General features: G+C 34.4%; 3 protein-coding genes across 5 annotated transcripts; all 3 read left to right on the top strand.

Moving 5' to 3' along the window:
* Nucleotides 1-535: 535 nt before the first annotated feature.
* Nucleotides 536-1,579, top strand: LOC142540596 (caffeoylshikimate esterase). Its single transcript, XM_075646870.1, has one exon. It carries the CDS (start codon nt 647-649, stop codon nt 1,577-1,579), a length of 933 nt encoding a protein of 310 aa, XP_075502985.1. The 5' UTR covers nt 536-646.
* Nucleotides 1,580-4,973: 3,394 nt separating this feature from the next.
* Nucleotides 4,974-7,846, top strand: LOC142540597 (protein GID8 homolog). Of its 3 annotated transcripts, none has more exons than XM_075646873.1 (6): nt 4,975-5,219; nt 5,590-5,749; nt 5,837-5,940; nt 6,377-6,508; nt 6,679-6,832; nt 7,525-7,846. In XM_075646873.1, the coding sequence occupies exons 1-6, from the start codon at nt 5,217-5,219 to the stop codon at nt 7,647-7,649; spliced, it is 678 nt and encodes a 225-aa protein (XP_075502988.1). In that variant the 5' UTR covers nt 4,975-5,216; the 3' UTR covers nt 7,650-7,846. The 3 variants fall into 3 exon arrangements, with proteins under 3 accessions (XP_075502986.1, XP_075502988.1, XP_075502987.1); XM_075646872.1 differs by having other exon boundaries at nt 4,981-5,219; nt 5,834-5,940; XM_075646871.1 differs by having other exon boundaries at nt 4,974-5,219; nt 5,590-5,940.
* A 1,041-nt stretch (nt 7,847-8,887) lies between these two features.
* On the top strand, nt 8,888-12,165 carry LOC142540595 (uncharacterized). The gene is made up of 5 exons (XM_075646868.1): nt 8,888-9,446; nt 10,291-10,340; nt 10,467-10,544; nt 10,852-11,404; nt 11,551-12,165. The coding sequence occupies exons 1-5, from the start codon at nt 9,285-9,287 to the stop codon at nt 12,019-12,021; spliced, it is 1,314 nt and encodes a 437-aa protein (XP_075502983.1). The 5' UTR covers nt 8,888-9,284; the 3' UTR covers nt 12,022-12,165.
* Nucleotides 12,166-14,013: the final 1,848 nt, after the last annotated feature.

The raw sequence follows: 14,013 nt of genomic DNA, 5'->3' as shown, positions 1-14,013 counted from the left end.
ACCATCTCTAACATATGTTCTAAATGTATCAACATGAGACGCCTGAACAGCAGCACATCTACATATGCCTCCACCAAGACTTGTTTTCGAAATTGTTGCAATTCCTCCAGTCAAGCTCCGAGTTTGGATTACTAATCCCAACTTACAACACAAATCAATCTCTAGTTCCAAGAAATCAACAGTTTTGTTCTCGAGGAGTCCTTAGCGCGACTCCGTGAGTATGTTGGACCTCATTTTTTCATAGTCGTTGACTATTTTTCATAGTGTTGAATAAAATATATTTGGTATTGCTCACTAGTATAGTTAATTAGACTTTAATCGGTAACGATGTAGAGTATATAATTGTCTAATATCTCAAGCATCATGTTATCGATCATTTCCGAAAATTATGATTCTCTGTGAATACTATATAAACTATAATAAAAGAAGAATGAATAAATCAAGATAAAGGGCATAACAATTTAATCTCAGTTATTTAAATTGATTTCAAAAGTTATTATTTTTGTGCTTGCGGCATAGTCAACAAGTGGGTTCAACTTCAAGCCGGTGTCGCCTAAGAAAGTCCCACAATCAAAATCCGAAACGTAACCCCGCTGCTCCCAACCAAACACAATCCCGAAATCCCAAGAAAACGTAACCCCAAAAGATGGAGCATTCGTATTACTGGGGAGACACCCCAGAAGAAGAATATTACACCCAACAGGGCATCATATCGACCAAATCCTACTACACCTCACCCAGAGGCCTCACCCTCTTCACCAAATCTTGGCAGCCCCCACCGTCCACCCCTCCACGTGGCATCATCTGCATGATTCACGGCTACGGAAACTCCATCAGCTGGACTTTTCAGGCCACCCCAATCTTCCTTGCCCAGAATGGATTCTCCTCATTCGCCCTCGATATCGAAGGCCATGGCCACTCGCAAGGCCTCAAGGCGTATGTCCCAAATGTTGACCTTGTTGTGGATGATTGCCTCTCATTCTTCGAATCGGTAATAACCCAGAACCCGAGTTTTCAGAACCTCCCGGTATTCTTGTATGGGGAATCGATGGGCGGGGCAATCTGTCTACTGATCCATTTCAAGAAACTCCGTTTCTTCAAAGGCGCGATCTTGCTCGCTCCAATGTGTAAAATCTCTGATAAAGTGAAGCCCAGATGGCCGATTCCGCAAATCTTGACCGCCGTTGCGAGATTTGCGCCCACTTTACCCATTGTCCCCACTGCTGATTTGTTGGACAAATCTGTCAAAGTCCCGGAAAAGAAAATCATTGGGATGAAGAATCCCACGAGGTATCAGGGGAGACCGAGATTGGGTACGGTAATCGAACTCATAAGGGTCACGGATTTAATCAATAGCAGATTGAGTTATGTGGAGATTCCGTTTATTGTGATTCATGGAAGTGCAGATGTGGTTACTGATCCAGAGGTGAGCAGAGAATTGTATGAATTGGCTAAAAGTCAGGATAAAACGATTAAGATTTACGAGGGGATGATGCATTCTTTGTTGTTCGGGGAAACCGATGAAAATGTTGCGATTGTTCGTGGGGATATCTTGAAGTGGCTGAACGATAGATGCTGAGTCGAGGTTTGGTGAATTCAGAAAAAACTTGTTTGTGGGTAATTTGATCAGTCTCCCGTTGGTACTGAATTTCTGACATCAAAAAATTAATCTCGGTGCTATATTTTTTTGATGTAAATATCCTTTGTGTTAATAATAATTCTTTCTTTCCTAAGTTTTTGTGTGTGTAATATCACACAAATATACACATACAACACATGTATGTATATGCCATGTGTAAGATTTATCATTGGTGATAGATAACTGAACCACGAATGGAACAAGATTTGCAGCTGTGAAGCAAGGGCCTGTGCTGTATACATAGGGATCGTAAATTATGAATCACAAGGATAATGTCAAATACAGTAATCTAAGGAAGTCCATTTCAAGTAGTTTCTTGGTTCAATGATTCAATCGTTTGTGTATTGATTTGAGAAAATTCTTGAAACTAAAAGAAATTGAAAATCGAAATGAGATCTGAAATCTTAAATTTGGATTATGAATTGAAAAAGATAATAAATCATATGTCTAAAATTTTCAGCCTCTAATGGATATGCGTTGAAACATAAATAGTCTCAATTCATTTTTTTTTTGGAAAGTTCAATGGCTCCTTAAATATTAGAATATTTTATCGTATTCGATTATGTTTGTGCAAGATATGATATGTATATTTTATGAAATGAAAAATGAATTTTTTATGGTTTATGATAGACAAAAGAATGATATTTCATATAAACATATAAAATAATTAAATATTATTTTAAATATTGAAGGAATGTACGTTGCATCATTTGATTATACATCAACGTATGGATCCAAATACATAAGATATAAACTCTTGAGTTTGGATTTTATAAGTTGTGTATTTAATATCCAAACTTTCGAATTATATTAGAGAGTTGTTTTGAATTTTTTAAGTTATTGTACTTAAATCCAAGTTTTCAAGAAATAAATTCTTAAAATTTGGTTTTATAAGTTTTTAACGCTTAAAATTCATATTAATAACATTCTAAACATTTTAAAGTTTGTGTGACTTCAAAAAGTTATAAAGTCCTATAAATAATTAGAACTGTAGGGGTGCCTTATTTAAGGTAGAAATACAATGTTTAAATACAACACAAAATTGATGAATTATAGTAGGTATGGACATGTACGTTGAAGACATAATACCACGGTAAACTTGATATCCAGTCGTGTTATCATTTTTGCTTGAGTAAAATCATATGATAACTTAATAAATCCATTGTAAAAAGCTTTGAATGGAGATCGAATATATATTTGTCAAGATGAATGAACTTAAAATCTACAAAATAAAGTTATTATATGACAACCCAATCTTCTTGATTGGAGATCTCAATATCTTAGTTAAATGAGACAATTAAATTATGAGAACGTGTGCTAGCATCTGATAATTATTTTTTTTATCATTACTAGGACGAAGAATGTTGTTTCCTACAAATGTAGTGAGATAAGATTGTACTTTTAATGGTTCATTTGTTTGTAAAATACGGAATATGGTAGGATACTCTAAAAAAGATATCACTTATGTAAGTGGGAGGATGAACCACCACAACGAAATACTTATAGAGCCAATATGTATTTTATGGTCAAAACGGACACAACCAGAAAATCAAAATTGAAATGATAGGGAAGTTGTCGTGTAGATACTATTGTCTGGTTTTACACAAACCACAAGAAGTTCAAGACGTGACACGTTCACATCATGACCTAGTAAATTCGATAATGTTCTACTAAGAAAAGTTCAAAGTCAAAAGCTACATCTCATGATGATGATTTTTCATGTAAATTCTCTTTCGATATCACATGTATTAATGCATTAATTTCATTCATGTGAGAGATTTTTGGATGTTTTTCGTGATACATTATATCCAAATTATGTCCCTTGATGGTTTTAATATGATTTTTGGATGAAAGAACACCTCATTGCTGAAACAACGTATTCCTGCAGATTAATTAAAAAGACTTTTGCAGATCATTCTGAACATCTTTTGCGCTCATATGTTTGCATATTTTTCCTTATGCATTAAAAGAGAGTTTGTTTAATTTCTGGTTATGGAACTTGTGATTTGTAGAGTTACTATCACAAGTTGGAAATCGTTGTATCTTTGGAGACGATTGTCATATCCCGTGAGCACCATGTGTGAGACAAATTCGTCTTAAGGACAAAAAGTTAAATCTTACCTCAATTTCAAATTCAATAACATAATTTTATGCGTCTTGCCATTGTTGCATATCAAATGAATGAGATTGGAGAAATCCAACCCCACATGCCTAACATATTTATTGATGTTAAATGTTTTTCTTTCCTAGGAAAAATATAAACATTTACCAAATGAGATTGGAGAAATCCAACCCCACATATCTAACATATTTATTGATGTTAAATGTTTTTCTTTCCTAGGAAAAATCTAAACATTTACCAAATTAGTAAAAGATGGTACAATTTTATTATTTCTTAGATAAATTATGTTTTCCATGATCTTCATCCAATGTACAATCTCTCATGCATTTAAAATGTACTCATTTCTCCGTCCCAAATATTTCAACTTGTTGTTTTTCACATGAATTAAAAAAATCATTGATAATATTTGATGTTGCTGAAATCCGGGATGGCAGTTGAGAGGTCGGACCTTCACTTGAAGAGCTCGGATCAGACCTTTGAAAAGTAGCTGGGAGGTCGGACCTTCGATTTGGGAGCTCGGATCAGACATTCGGAATCTGGAGGCACAAACAAGAACGTTAGAAGGGGGACCAGAAGGTTGTTCCAGCGTAGCCCCTCCGACGCTCAAGTCAGAGAATAGAAAACTGAGAGAGTAACGTGTGTGCTGAGAGAATGTGAATATATGAATGAATAAACAGTTAACGAAACCTGGTATTTATAGGGAAACAATAGAGTCCTAGTTTGGTAGATTTAGATCCTTATAATCTTTGGGAGATTTGGTTAGATCTTGCGTCGAATTTGGTTAGATCTTGTGCTAGATTTGGTTAGATCTTTAATGGACTTTACATTTCTGGACTTTGATTTCCTACCCGCTAACGCCTGAGTGAGAGCTCTCGTAGGTATGAACCCGCCTGAAGTCTGGACCCTGTGGGAGCTCGGCCGAGACGTTTCCAATCACCCCGATACCACCATCTTGGAGATCGGCTCGGCTTCATGTTAGGAGGTCGGCACGGGAGGTCGGCCGACCTTTCTAATCGACAAAACTGAGGATATGGAAGGTCGGCTTGGATGACCTCCCGGATGACCTCTCGGGCTTCTCTAAATGCTGGGTCTCCAACTAGATGGGCTACCGAGAGTGGGTCGAGCCCATCCTGGATCCGAGAATATCAATATTTTTTAAAGTTATTAATATATCAAGAAAATATTAACTCTGCTTTTGGGAAATAGGGAAAACATATGGGCATAAATATCAAAATAAAATTGAATTAAATAATTTGCTGCTATGAACCGCCAAAATATTTGGTTATGCTTCACGCTTTTCTATAAATTAACCACCCACATTATTATATTAAATTGAATTAAACCAACCAAATATCGCAGAAGGGAGAATCTTTGATTGTTGCAGAGTTGAAATCACGAAGAGAGCGAGATAATTCTTTACATAAAACTGGGAAGGCGCCTACTCGTTGGAATCCAATGGTAATCCACTCTCTGAATTCGAAAATGGTGGATATGAGGCGTTTTTTTAAGTGAAGTTGAAGATTAATATATAAAAATCAGTCATGATTTGTCGTTTCATAGCGTCATTGTTAATTCCTTTCAGGGTGATTTGATACGTGAATGAATAAAGATTGTATACTCTTGCTTTTCTTGCAGTTTCTTTTTCTGACGGATTTCTTGTTTTATTGTTCTCTTTTGGTGACTTGAATTTTTTACGGGGCCAAAGGGATTGTGTATATCTTGATTAATGTAAAAAATAGTGAATTTTATTTAGTGTTGGTTCACATGGGCTGATCAAATGATTTGATGATGTTGAAGTATTTACTTTGTGATTAATTCATGCTTACAGGCAGAATCAAAGAAAGTTATCGGTATGGATGAATGGAAGAGAAAACTCCAGGCAGTTAATGTTAGAAAGGAGGATATGAATAAATTGGTGATGAACTTTCTGGTGACCGAGGGTTTTGCAGACGCAGCTGAAAAATTCCGACTTGAATCTGGGACTAATCGTATCTTTTTTCATGTACTTTTTTTTTTCCTCGTCAATCTTCATGTTTTGATGGATATATTTGATTTTCCTTATCCAAATACAGCAGATATAGAACTCACAACTGTCACTGATCGCATGGTGGTTAAGAAGGCGGTGCAAAACGGGCACGTGGTGGATGCTATTAAAATAGTTCATAATTTGAACCCGGAGGTGTGACAATCTTTCTTTCATTCCCTTAGTTGTTGTAACAAGGAACAAAATGGATTTTGTTGATTTTCATGTGTTCTGTCATTAATTGGTGAGCAGGGTTCAGATTTCATAAAGCCCTCGTTTCCAAGATCATGTGCCCATGAAATGAATTCTTTAGTGACTGGTGTGCATATCTGCTGGTACACAATAGCGAAATGGCATAAACGAAATTTCCCTTATTTCCTGAGCAAAGTAAAACGTTGTTGATTTTTAGACTATTTCCTTGAAATTTTGACTGTTGTATCAAGTATTTGATGATTTAGGTATTTGACATGTTTGGTACCATCATATATTTCGAGCATAAAATAATTTACTATACTGGTAGCACTCCCCATATTTCATGTCTGGTGTTCTAATTTATTTGTGATTGTTATTGTTTCTTTAACCTACGACGCAGATTTTGAAAGAAAATCCCAAAGCTCTTTTCAGTCTCCTGCAACAATTGTTCATAGAACTGATTCGGGCTGGAAAAACAGAGGAGGCCCTGATGTTTGCTCAAGAGAAACTTGGTCCACTAGCAGAGGAAAATGTAATCTTCTTATAATAGTTTCAGTGTTTTCTACTAAATATGTTATGTTATTCATGCCTTCACAATCTTATTTGCCCAAATTTTATGCTGTATCGAAAGAATTCTCCTTTCTGGAATATATATTATTTCGTGATTTTGTCTTTCATAAGAATTATCTGTAATATTAACAGCGCTTTCTAGTGGAGTTCGAGAGGACTTTTTCGCTGCTTATTTTACACAATGTCGCCAACAGTTCTGTTAGTGACCTGCTAAAAATGTCGCAGCGCAATAAGACTGCAAATAATGTGAATGAAGCCATGCTTATCAGCCAAGCCAATGAAAAAGGTTAGTACCTGCTGTCTGACAATATTGTTGAAGTTTTGGGTGAATGTGATTTAATGAAGAGATCAACTTTCCGGTTACAAGTTCAAATGGTTCTTTTGAGATGGATGCTATCTCAGAATCAAAGCTTTTTCTAAATTGGTTATCACTTTACTGTATGTTCCCGTTTCTCATAAGATATGATGATTATCAAGAAAAGCCTACTCCGGGTGAAACATTGAGACGGAGCTAAAAGATCGAATACAACACCAAAATCATTTCTAAACAGATACGAGTCAGAATTTCATTTTACCTAATAAATGAAAAATATATACATATCGGCCAGGACTTTCAAGGAGCGAATGTTGGAATATCTCGCCTCGCCCACTAACCACACACTCATTAAACCGCCCGTGGGATGGATATCTGATGCAGAATGATTCATTCCATTTGGTTGTTTGTTTCATCACATCCATGGATCGAGTCTTGAATTGAAGGAAACAACTGCAGTGTTTTCTATGATGATTTTTAGTTGACATTTTCCCAGTTTTATATGATCATATTTGCATTGTTCATGGATGTATTCCTTAATTTATCAGTTTTTCCAGCATTGAAAGCACCATTTCTAGCTTCGGAAAGTTACTTTTGTAATAAAATTTTATTGCATTATTAAAGTATGCAACACATTAACTTTCCCTCACTCGTGACGTGAACAGAGACAAAACTATCAAGCTTATTGAAAATGCTGGCATGGGTGGACAAAGAACTTGAGAAGGAAGTTGCATATCCTAAAATGAAAGATTTTTCTACCTGTAAACTTGAAGATCCTGCTGCCATCTGAGTGCTACAAAGAAACGCCCGTCGCCATGATTTCGGGTTACTATATCTGAAGCTTCTCATTGAAAGAGCAAAACTTTTCACTTGGAAGAAGGTTGCATCTACTCTGTTAATGATTTGTTACTCTGCATAAAATAAATACTTTGCTTGTCTTGATTAAAAATTCGAAATACTATCAATCATAGTTGAAAATTTGTGATAGCAGAAGTGGAAAAGGTTTGCAATATGTTGATTCTTGAAGAACAGACGGGAAACCAAAACAAAGCAATTAGTTTTTTTTTTTTTGTATGAGATATTCTTCAAAACGAGGAGACTAATTTTTGATGAAATCAGAAAACAGTTGTTGGGATCAATTCTTCATAACCGGATCAAACCACTTTAACTTAAACAACACAAAAACTTGTGAGAGACGATCTCACGGGTCATATTTTATGAGACGGATATCTTATCTAGGTCATCCATGAAAATATTACTTTTTATGCTAAGAGTATTATTTTTTATTGTGAATATTGGTAAGGTTGACTGATCCATCTCACAGATAAAGATTCATGAGACCGTCTCACAATAGACTACTCAACCTTAAACAAACAGTCCGACTATATAAATATTAATATTAACATAATATGATGAATAATATCTTTTAAATTTTATAGCCTAAAAGTTATATAAATAGATTAAAAAAATATTTATCAAATTTTAAAAACTAAATAAATATATTCATATATTTAAAATATCAATTATAGTAAAACAAAAATAATATATTAAATAGACTCTAATATTTTTTATTTCAAACAATCTTGTATATATAACCAAATATTTAATTTAAGATGTTAAAAATAAAAAATTAATTTTTCAAAAAAAAGATCAAAAATCGATTGAATCAGTTTTCGGGTTCAATATCAATCCGACCACTAAAATAGCTCAGAATCAAACAGTTTTTAGGCGATATCTGGAACTTGAATCGTGATCGGTTCTCGGTCTAACACGTTGATCCATTGCGGTTTTGAAAATTGGTTGGGATACTAATGTTTGATTTAATTTTTTTAACTTCCTTAATTAAATTTATAAGATGACAAACAAGTATATTTTTTAAAAAATATAAATTCCCAATATAAAATGAATTCTAATTATATTTGTTTACAAATTATTAAATCATTATTTTTTAAAGAAAAAGTATTTCTTTTTATAAATAAACAAAAAGTTAAAATTTATTATCCCTTTCCACTATGTAGGAAGGAGTGTTAGAAAATATAAGCAAATTTACTCGTCTTTCCGAAAGAGTTTGTTACAGAGAGATTTCAGGTAATGACATCTGTAAAATCCACACACAAACATTCCATGTTTTTCTCCACCAATGATTCTCGATTCCACCAATTTTCTCTCATTTTCATCAATCCAGTGATTATTCACCACCCCAAATCACATCTTCCGTTTAAGAAAAACACCCGGAATTCACCAAAACCGCAGGTTTCTGCAATTTTACGTGCAAATCTCTAGGAGATATTCCTTTTTCTGCTTCAATGGCTTTTCTTCGACGGGAATGTTAAGTTTGTTGCGCGCCAGAGGGTGAAACTATAGTCGGTTCAAATATTTTTGAAAGTTGTGTTTGATCGTAGCCGTACACGTGGAAGGCGGGATAATGGGGGTCGAAGCAGTGGCCGTGGGGCACGTTAGAGGGTGGGGTACATGGGAAGAGCTTATCCTGGGAGGCGCTGTCCTCAGGCACGGAATCCAAGACTGGAACGTCGTCGCATCGGAGCTCCGGTCGCGCTCCATTTGCCCCTTCACCTTCACACCGGAGGTCCACGTTTTCACCCTTCGTTCTTAACTTCATTTATGCTTGCCTTCTTAAATATGCTATTTTTAATTAATTTTTTGTTGGCCTCTTATCTTTTTAAATGAATTGCTTTTGAAATTAAATAAATGGTATTCTATAAATGTTCGACCATCGAAATTCCCGAGTTTGTTTGTTCTCATAATTGATTTTGCGTTATGCATAGTTTGCAGAATACATTTAGACAATACATGAAGTACACAACGATAAAAATTAAAAATATTATATTTTAAATTTTTGGCCAAACAAAGATCATTTAATTATTAAGATTCCTCCTAAATCAAAATTGATTAGCAGCATATAAATTTTTTCTTGGTAATCAGTTGCTTTCATTAACATAATACACATTATATCAAAATTAACTCATAATCGCTATCATTAGTTTGGATACTTAATTTATGTCCCATGATACTTAAAATCAAGTTTTTGAATTTAAATAGTTTCTGGTACATCTCAGTCATTATTTGTGTAATCCTCGATTATTCAAATATAAGCTACATGGTAGAGTTTTTACCCATTCAGCACATGACGCGCGTGTTTAGTGGATAAATTATGGTCACTCCAACACATGTGTCATGTGCTGAATGGATGAAGCAAGCCATAATTTTAGGGTCAAAGAAATGGATACATTCTTTTAATTCTCCACTTACAAATATAATGAAATTACAAATTTATTTCTCCGGTTGCAAATAGATTTTTTTGAATTTTCTTTGTATCAGTATCTAAAACGGATAGTGGGAGTCTCAACTAGCATAAGGTTTTTTTTGAATTTTCTATTTAAACAAATGGCAAAAACTTCCTTTAATTACAGGCTTGTAAAAGCAAGTACGAGGACCTGCAACGGCGTTATTCTGGATCCAGGTGAGTTAAATATCATTTCCTATCTCACCTTTTATGGTCAATACTTCGTACATCAAATCTTTAGTGGTTTTTGATAAAATGTGTTATTTTATATTGCTGTCACATTTACCATGATGAATGCCTCAGTTCTTGGTTTGAAGAACTGAGAAAGCAACGAGTGGCGGAATTGAAGCTAGAACTTGCAAGATCTGAGGATTCAATCGGGTAAGTGCAGATAACAAAACATCTTTATAATTGTTCAAATATGTTGTGGCTTAATCACCTGCTTATTTACCACAAACAAAGTAACTCTTGTATCTGTTTTTAATGCAACTCTTTTTTGCTCGAAATTCGAGTTCCTGCTTAGCTATGTTATGTCGAAAAGAAAATCCTTCATCTTTATAAATGAAGGGACTCTGAGGTTCATACCTCTAGTAACTATGCCACGAATCAACACTTATGTACAATCTTAGAGTGCACATCTCTGAACAAATTTATCTTAAGTAACCTGAGGAAAATTTGGGGTCTCCAGGTCTCTCGAGTCGAAAATCAAAAGTTTAAAAGCAGCGAAACAACATTGCAATCAACCTGAGTGTAGTTCAAGCCAGACTGAATCAGCTCTTCGTTCTTTGAATTCAAATGGCACTGAATCTACGGGAAAGGAAGCATCAAAGGATGGATTCTCAGCTGGCAGTTTCACGAGAGATACCCGAACAAATCCGGACGCTTCAGTCTCTTCTAAGCAAGATAGAGATGTGCTCTTTAGTAAGATTACTAAAGCCAGTTATGGGCAAGGAGTAACTGTCAGAAAGAGACGAGGTCAGAGAAAGAGGAAGGATTGCAGCCAAGCTGGCAAAGAGACGAGCATTGGAGAAAGTGAAATTTTGGTTTCTTCTGATATTGCCTCTACTTCGCAAAAAGAAGTTCCCATCAATGACATTGGTGGGATAATTAAAGACTTGAATAAAACGGATACTCCCTGCAAAGATTCATATTCGGCTATGGAGGAGAACTTGATGGAGATATTCAAGTCCATTGCTCAAACCGACCCTGCATCGGTGTTTAGACATCGAATGGACAGCCAGGTAAAATAGAATCTCACAGAAATAGAATGTAACATAAGCAGAATCGATAGCGTATATTCTCAGTCTTTATTGAGAACAAATCTTTCTCCCCCAAAAGCCTTTTATGTAGACGTACTGAACTTCTTTATTTGCCATTAACATAACAGAAACGAGCTAGATACCGGAAAATAATCAGGCAGCATGTGGATATCAGCACGATAAGGTCAAGAATCCTTAAATCTTCAATCAGATCAGTTAAAGAACTATTCTCCGAGTTACTGTTGCTGGCGAACAATGCCCTCGTGTTTTACTCGAGAAGAACAAGGGAATACAAATCAGCATGCTCTTTGAGGGATTTAGTCAAGAGAGAGTATAGGAAGCATTGTATGGGATCTAGCCAAGAATCTGTATCCTGTTTTCTAGCGTGTCATCCTCCCGTGAAGCCACGTAGTGCTCGCCCTCGACCTCCAATGTGTAAAGATAGGGTGTTAGCTTTATCAGGGAAATTGTCCAAAGCCAAGAATGTTACTCTTTCGAGTCCCAAGATGCTCGAAAAACCAAATGACGCTGATACCAATATATTGCTTCAAACTTTCTTGAAGGATAGGAAGGTAGCCGAAGCGGCCAGGAAAAGATAAACCTGGATTTGTTGATCACACACTAGCTGAAACTTCTCTTGTAAAACAAAAAAGACGAAAGCGAAGGTGACAATGTTTTTGTAGCCGTTAATGTCAACTATCTATAAACACATTCTTTTTGGTATTGTGGGTATGGGTGAACCCGAAAATGGGTCGGGTTAGTATATTTTTGTGATAAACTAATATATTTTTCAGTAAAATTACAAATGAACACGTCTTTTAACTTGATTAAATTTTTGGAAAGGTAAAGGCCCTAAAGCTCCACTGATGTTACTTACAGAATCTCAAAGAGTCGTCCAGGAGCACTTCGTCTGAGTTCCTAGTTCTTCTTGTATCGCCGTATTCTTGAATTGTATGCACAAAACCAAATCCAAAACTCGTTATGTCATATTATCCATTATAATTTATTGTTTAAAAGAGTTTGTTTATAGTACTCGTAAAAGATAAATTAATCTGTTATCTCTAGTATTTGGAAAGATTGCTTCAATTAAAGGGAAATGGGTCAAACGGGCAATCAGTATATGGATCGGACGATCTTTGGTATTGGATTTCACTTGCTTTCATTGAAAAATATATAATAATAAGTCGTACTCTTCATTTCTAAAATAATTGTGTTAGAATTTGTATATCTAAAATAATATTTGAAATATTACACTCGACATTCTAAAAATCGTTCGTTCTTGTCGCTTTTGCACAGTCCATCCTAATAAAATACATTGTTTTTTTTTCAAAATTGTAATCTGAAATATATATATATATATATATGTATCACACACAGTATTGTGCGATTCGTAGTGGTTGGATGAGAGGTTAACTAATTATTTGTTATTAGTAATAGTTGAATGAAAGGCTTTTTATTATGTATTTTTTTGGGGGAAAAAATAAGATCCACTTAAAAATAATAATAATAATAAATAAATCCATCTTGCCTGATGAGCACGTGTCTAATAATTAAATTATGAACTGTATTCATACTTTAATCGTTGGTAAAAACTTATGTGAGACGATCTCACGGGTCGCATTTTGTGAGACAGATCTCTTATCTGGGTCATCCATGAAAAAATATTACTTTTTATGTTAATAATATTACTTTTTATTGTGAATATCGGTAGGGTTGACTCGTCTTACAGATAAAGATTCGTGAGACCGTCTCACAAGAGACATACTGTTAATTGTTTGTGCATACATGAACACTACTCTCATAAAATGGTTGACGTTGAAATTGTATAGATAAAATTAAATATGAGACATTTTGCATGGATACATTAATTATGTATCTGTTTATCTAAAAAAAACAAATGAAAATTAAACATAAAACGTATAATTTTCAAATATTTGATTGATTATAAGTTTGAATATATTTACAATAAGACACTATCTTAAAAACACCGTAAAGTGTTTCCAAATCCGAGGGTATAGGAGAATCAATCATCCGAACCTTTGACAAACCTTCAATTTAGGTCCTCGAATAATTTAGTCTTCCTAATTACGTTAATTATGAATCACACAAGCATTGTAAGTCTTCACCAAACTCACACGGATTTTTAAATAATTCTAAATTAGGTCGAGTTGGTTTACTTACTCTCTCCTAACCCAAATCATCACACTATATATACATACATACATATATATATATATATATAATTTTATTTTTTCAACTTTTTAATCTTTTACAGCACTTGGGTTTTTTTTTTTTATAAATCTGATATTTTTTTCATTAAAAATTATATATTCTTTTCCAGACACGTATTATATTAAAAAATAAATAAACAAACAACAAACAAATTTTTGTGATATATTGCAATGCCCGATGATTATTGAAATCACGAATGATGATTAGTTTATGAAGTAGGGTAGTTGACACTACTTGTAATAGCCTAAATAATACTCTAATGTTGTTTCTTGACATAATATGTCATCGTTTCGCGAGTGAATTTCGTGAGAAAAAAGTTCATTCTAACTTTGATCTATAAAAATAAATTGTTTTAATAC

Source organism: Primulina tabacum, chromosome 3 (assembly GCF_025594145.1).
Source record: "Primulina tabacum isolate GXHZ01 chromosome 3, ASM2559414v2, whole genome shotgun sequence".
Lineage (NCBI taxonomy): Eukaryota > Viridiplantae > Streptophyta > Magnoliopsida > Lamiales > Gesneriaceae > Primulina > Primulina tabacum.
Note: the sequence above shows the minus strand (reverse complement) of the source record. Positions and strands in the feature narration are given on the sequence as shown.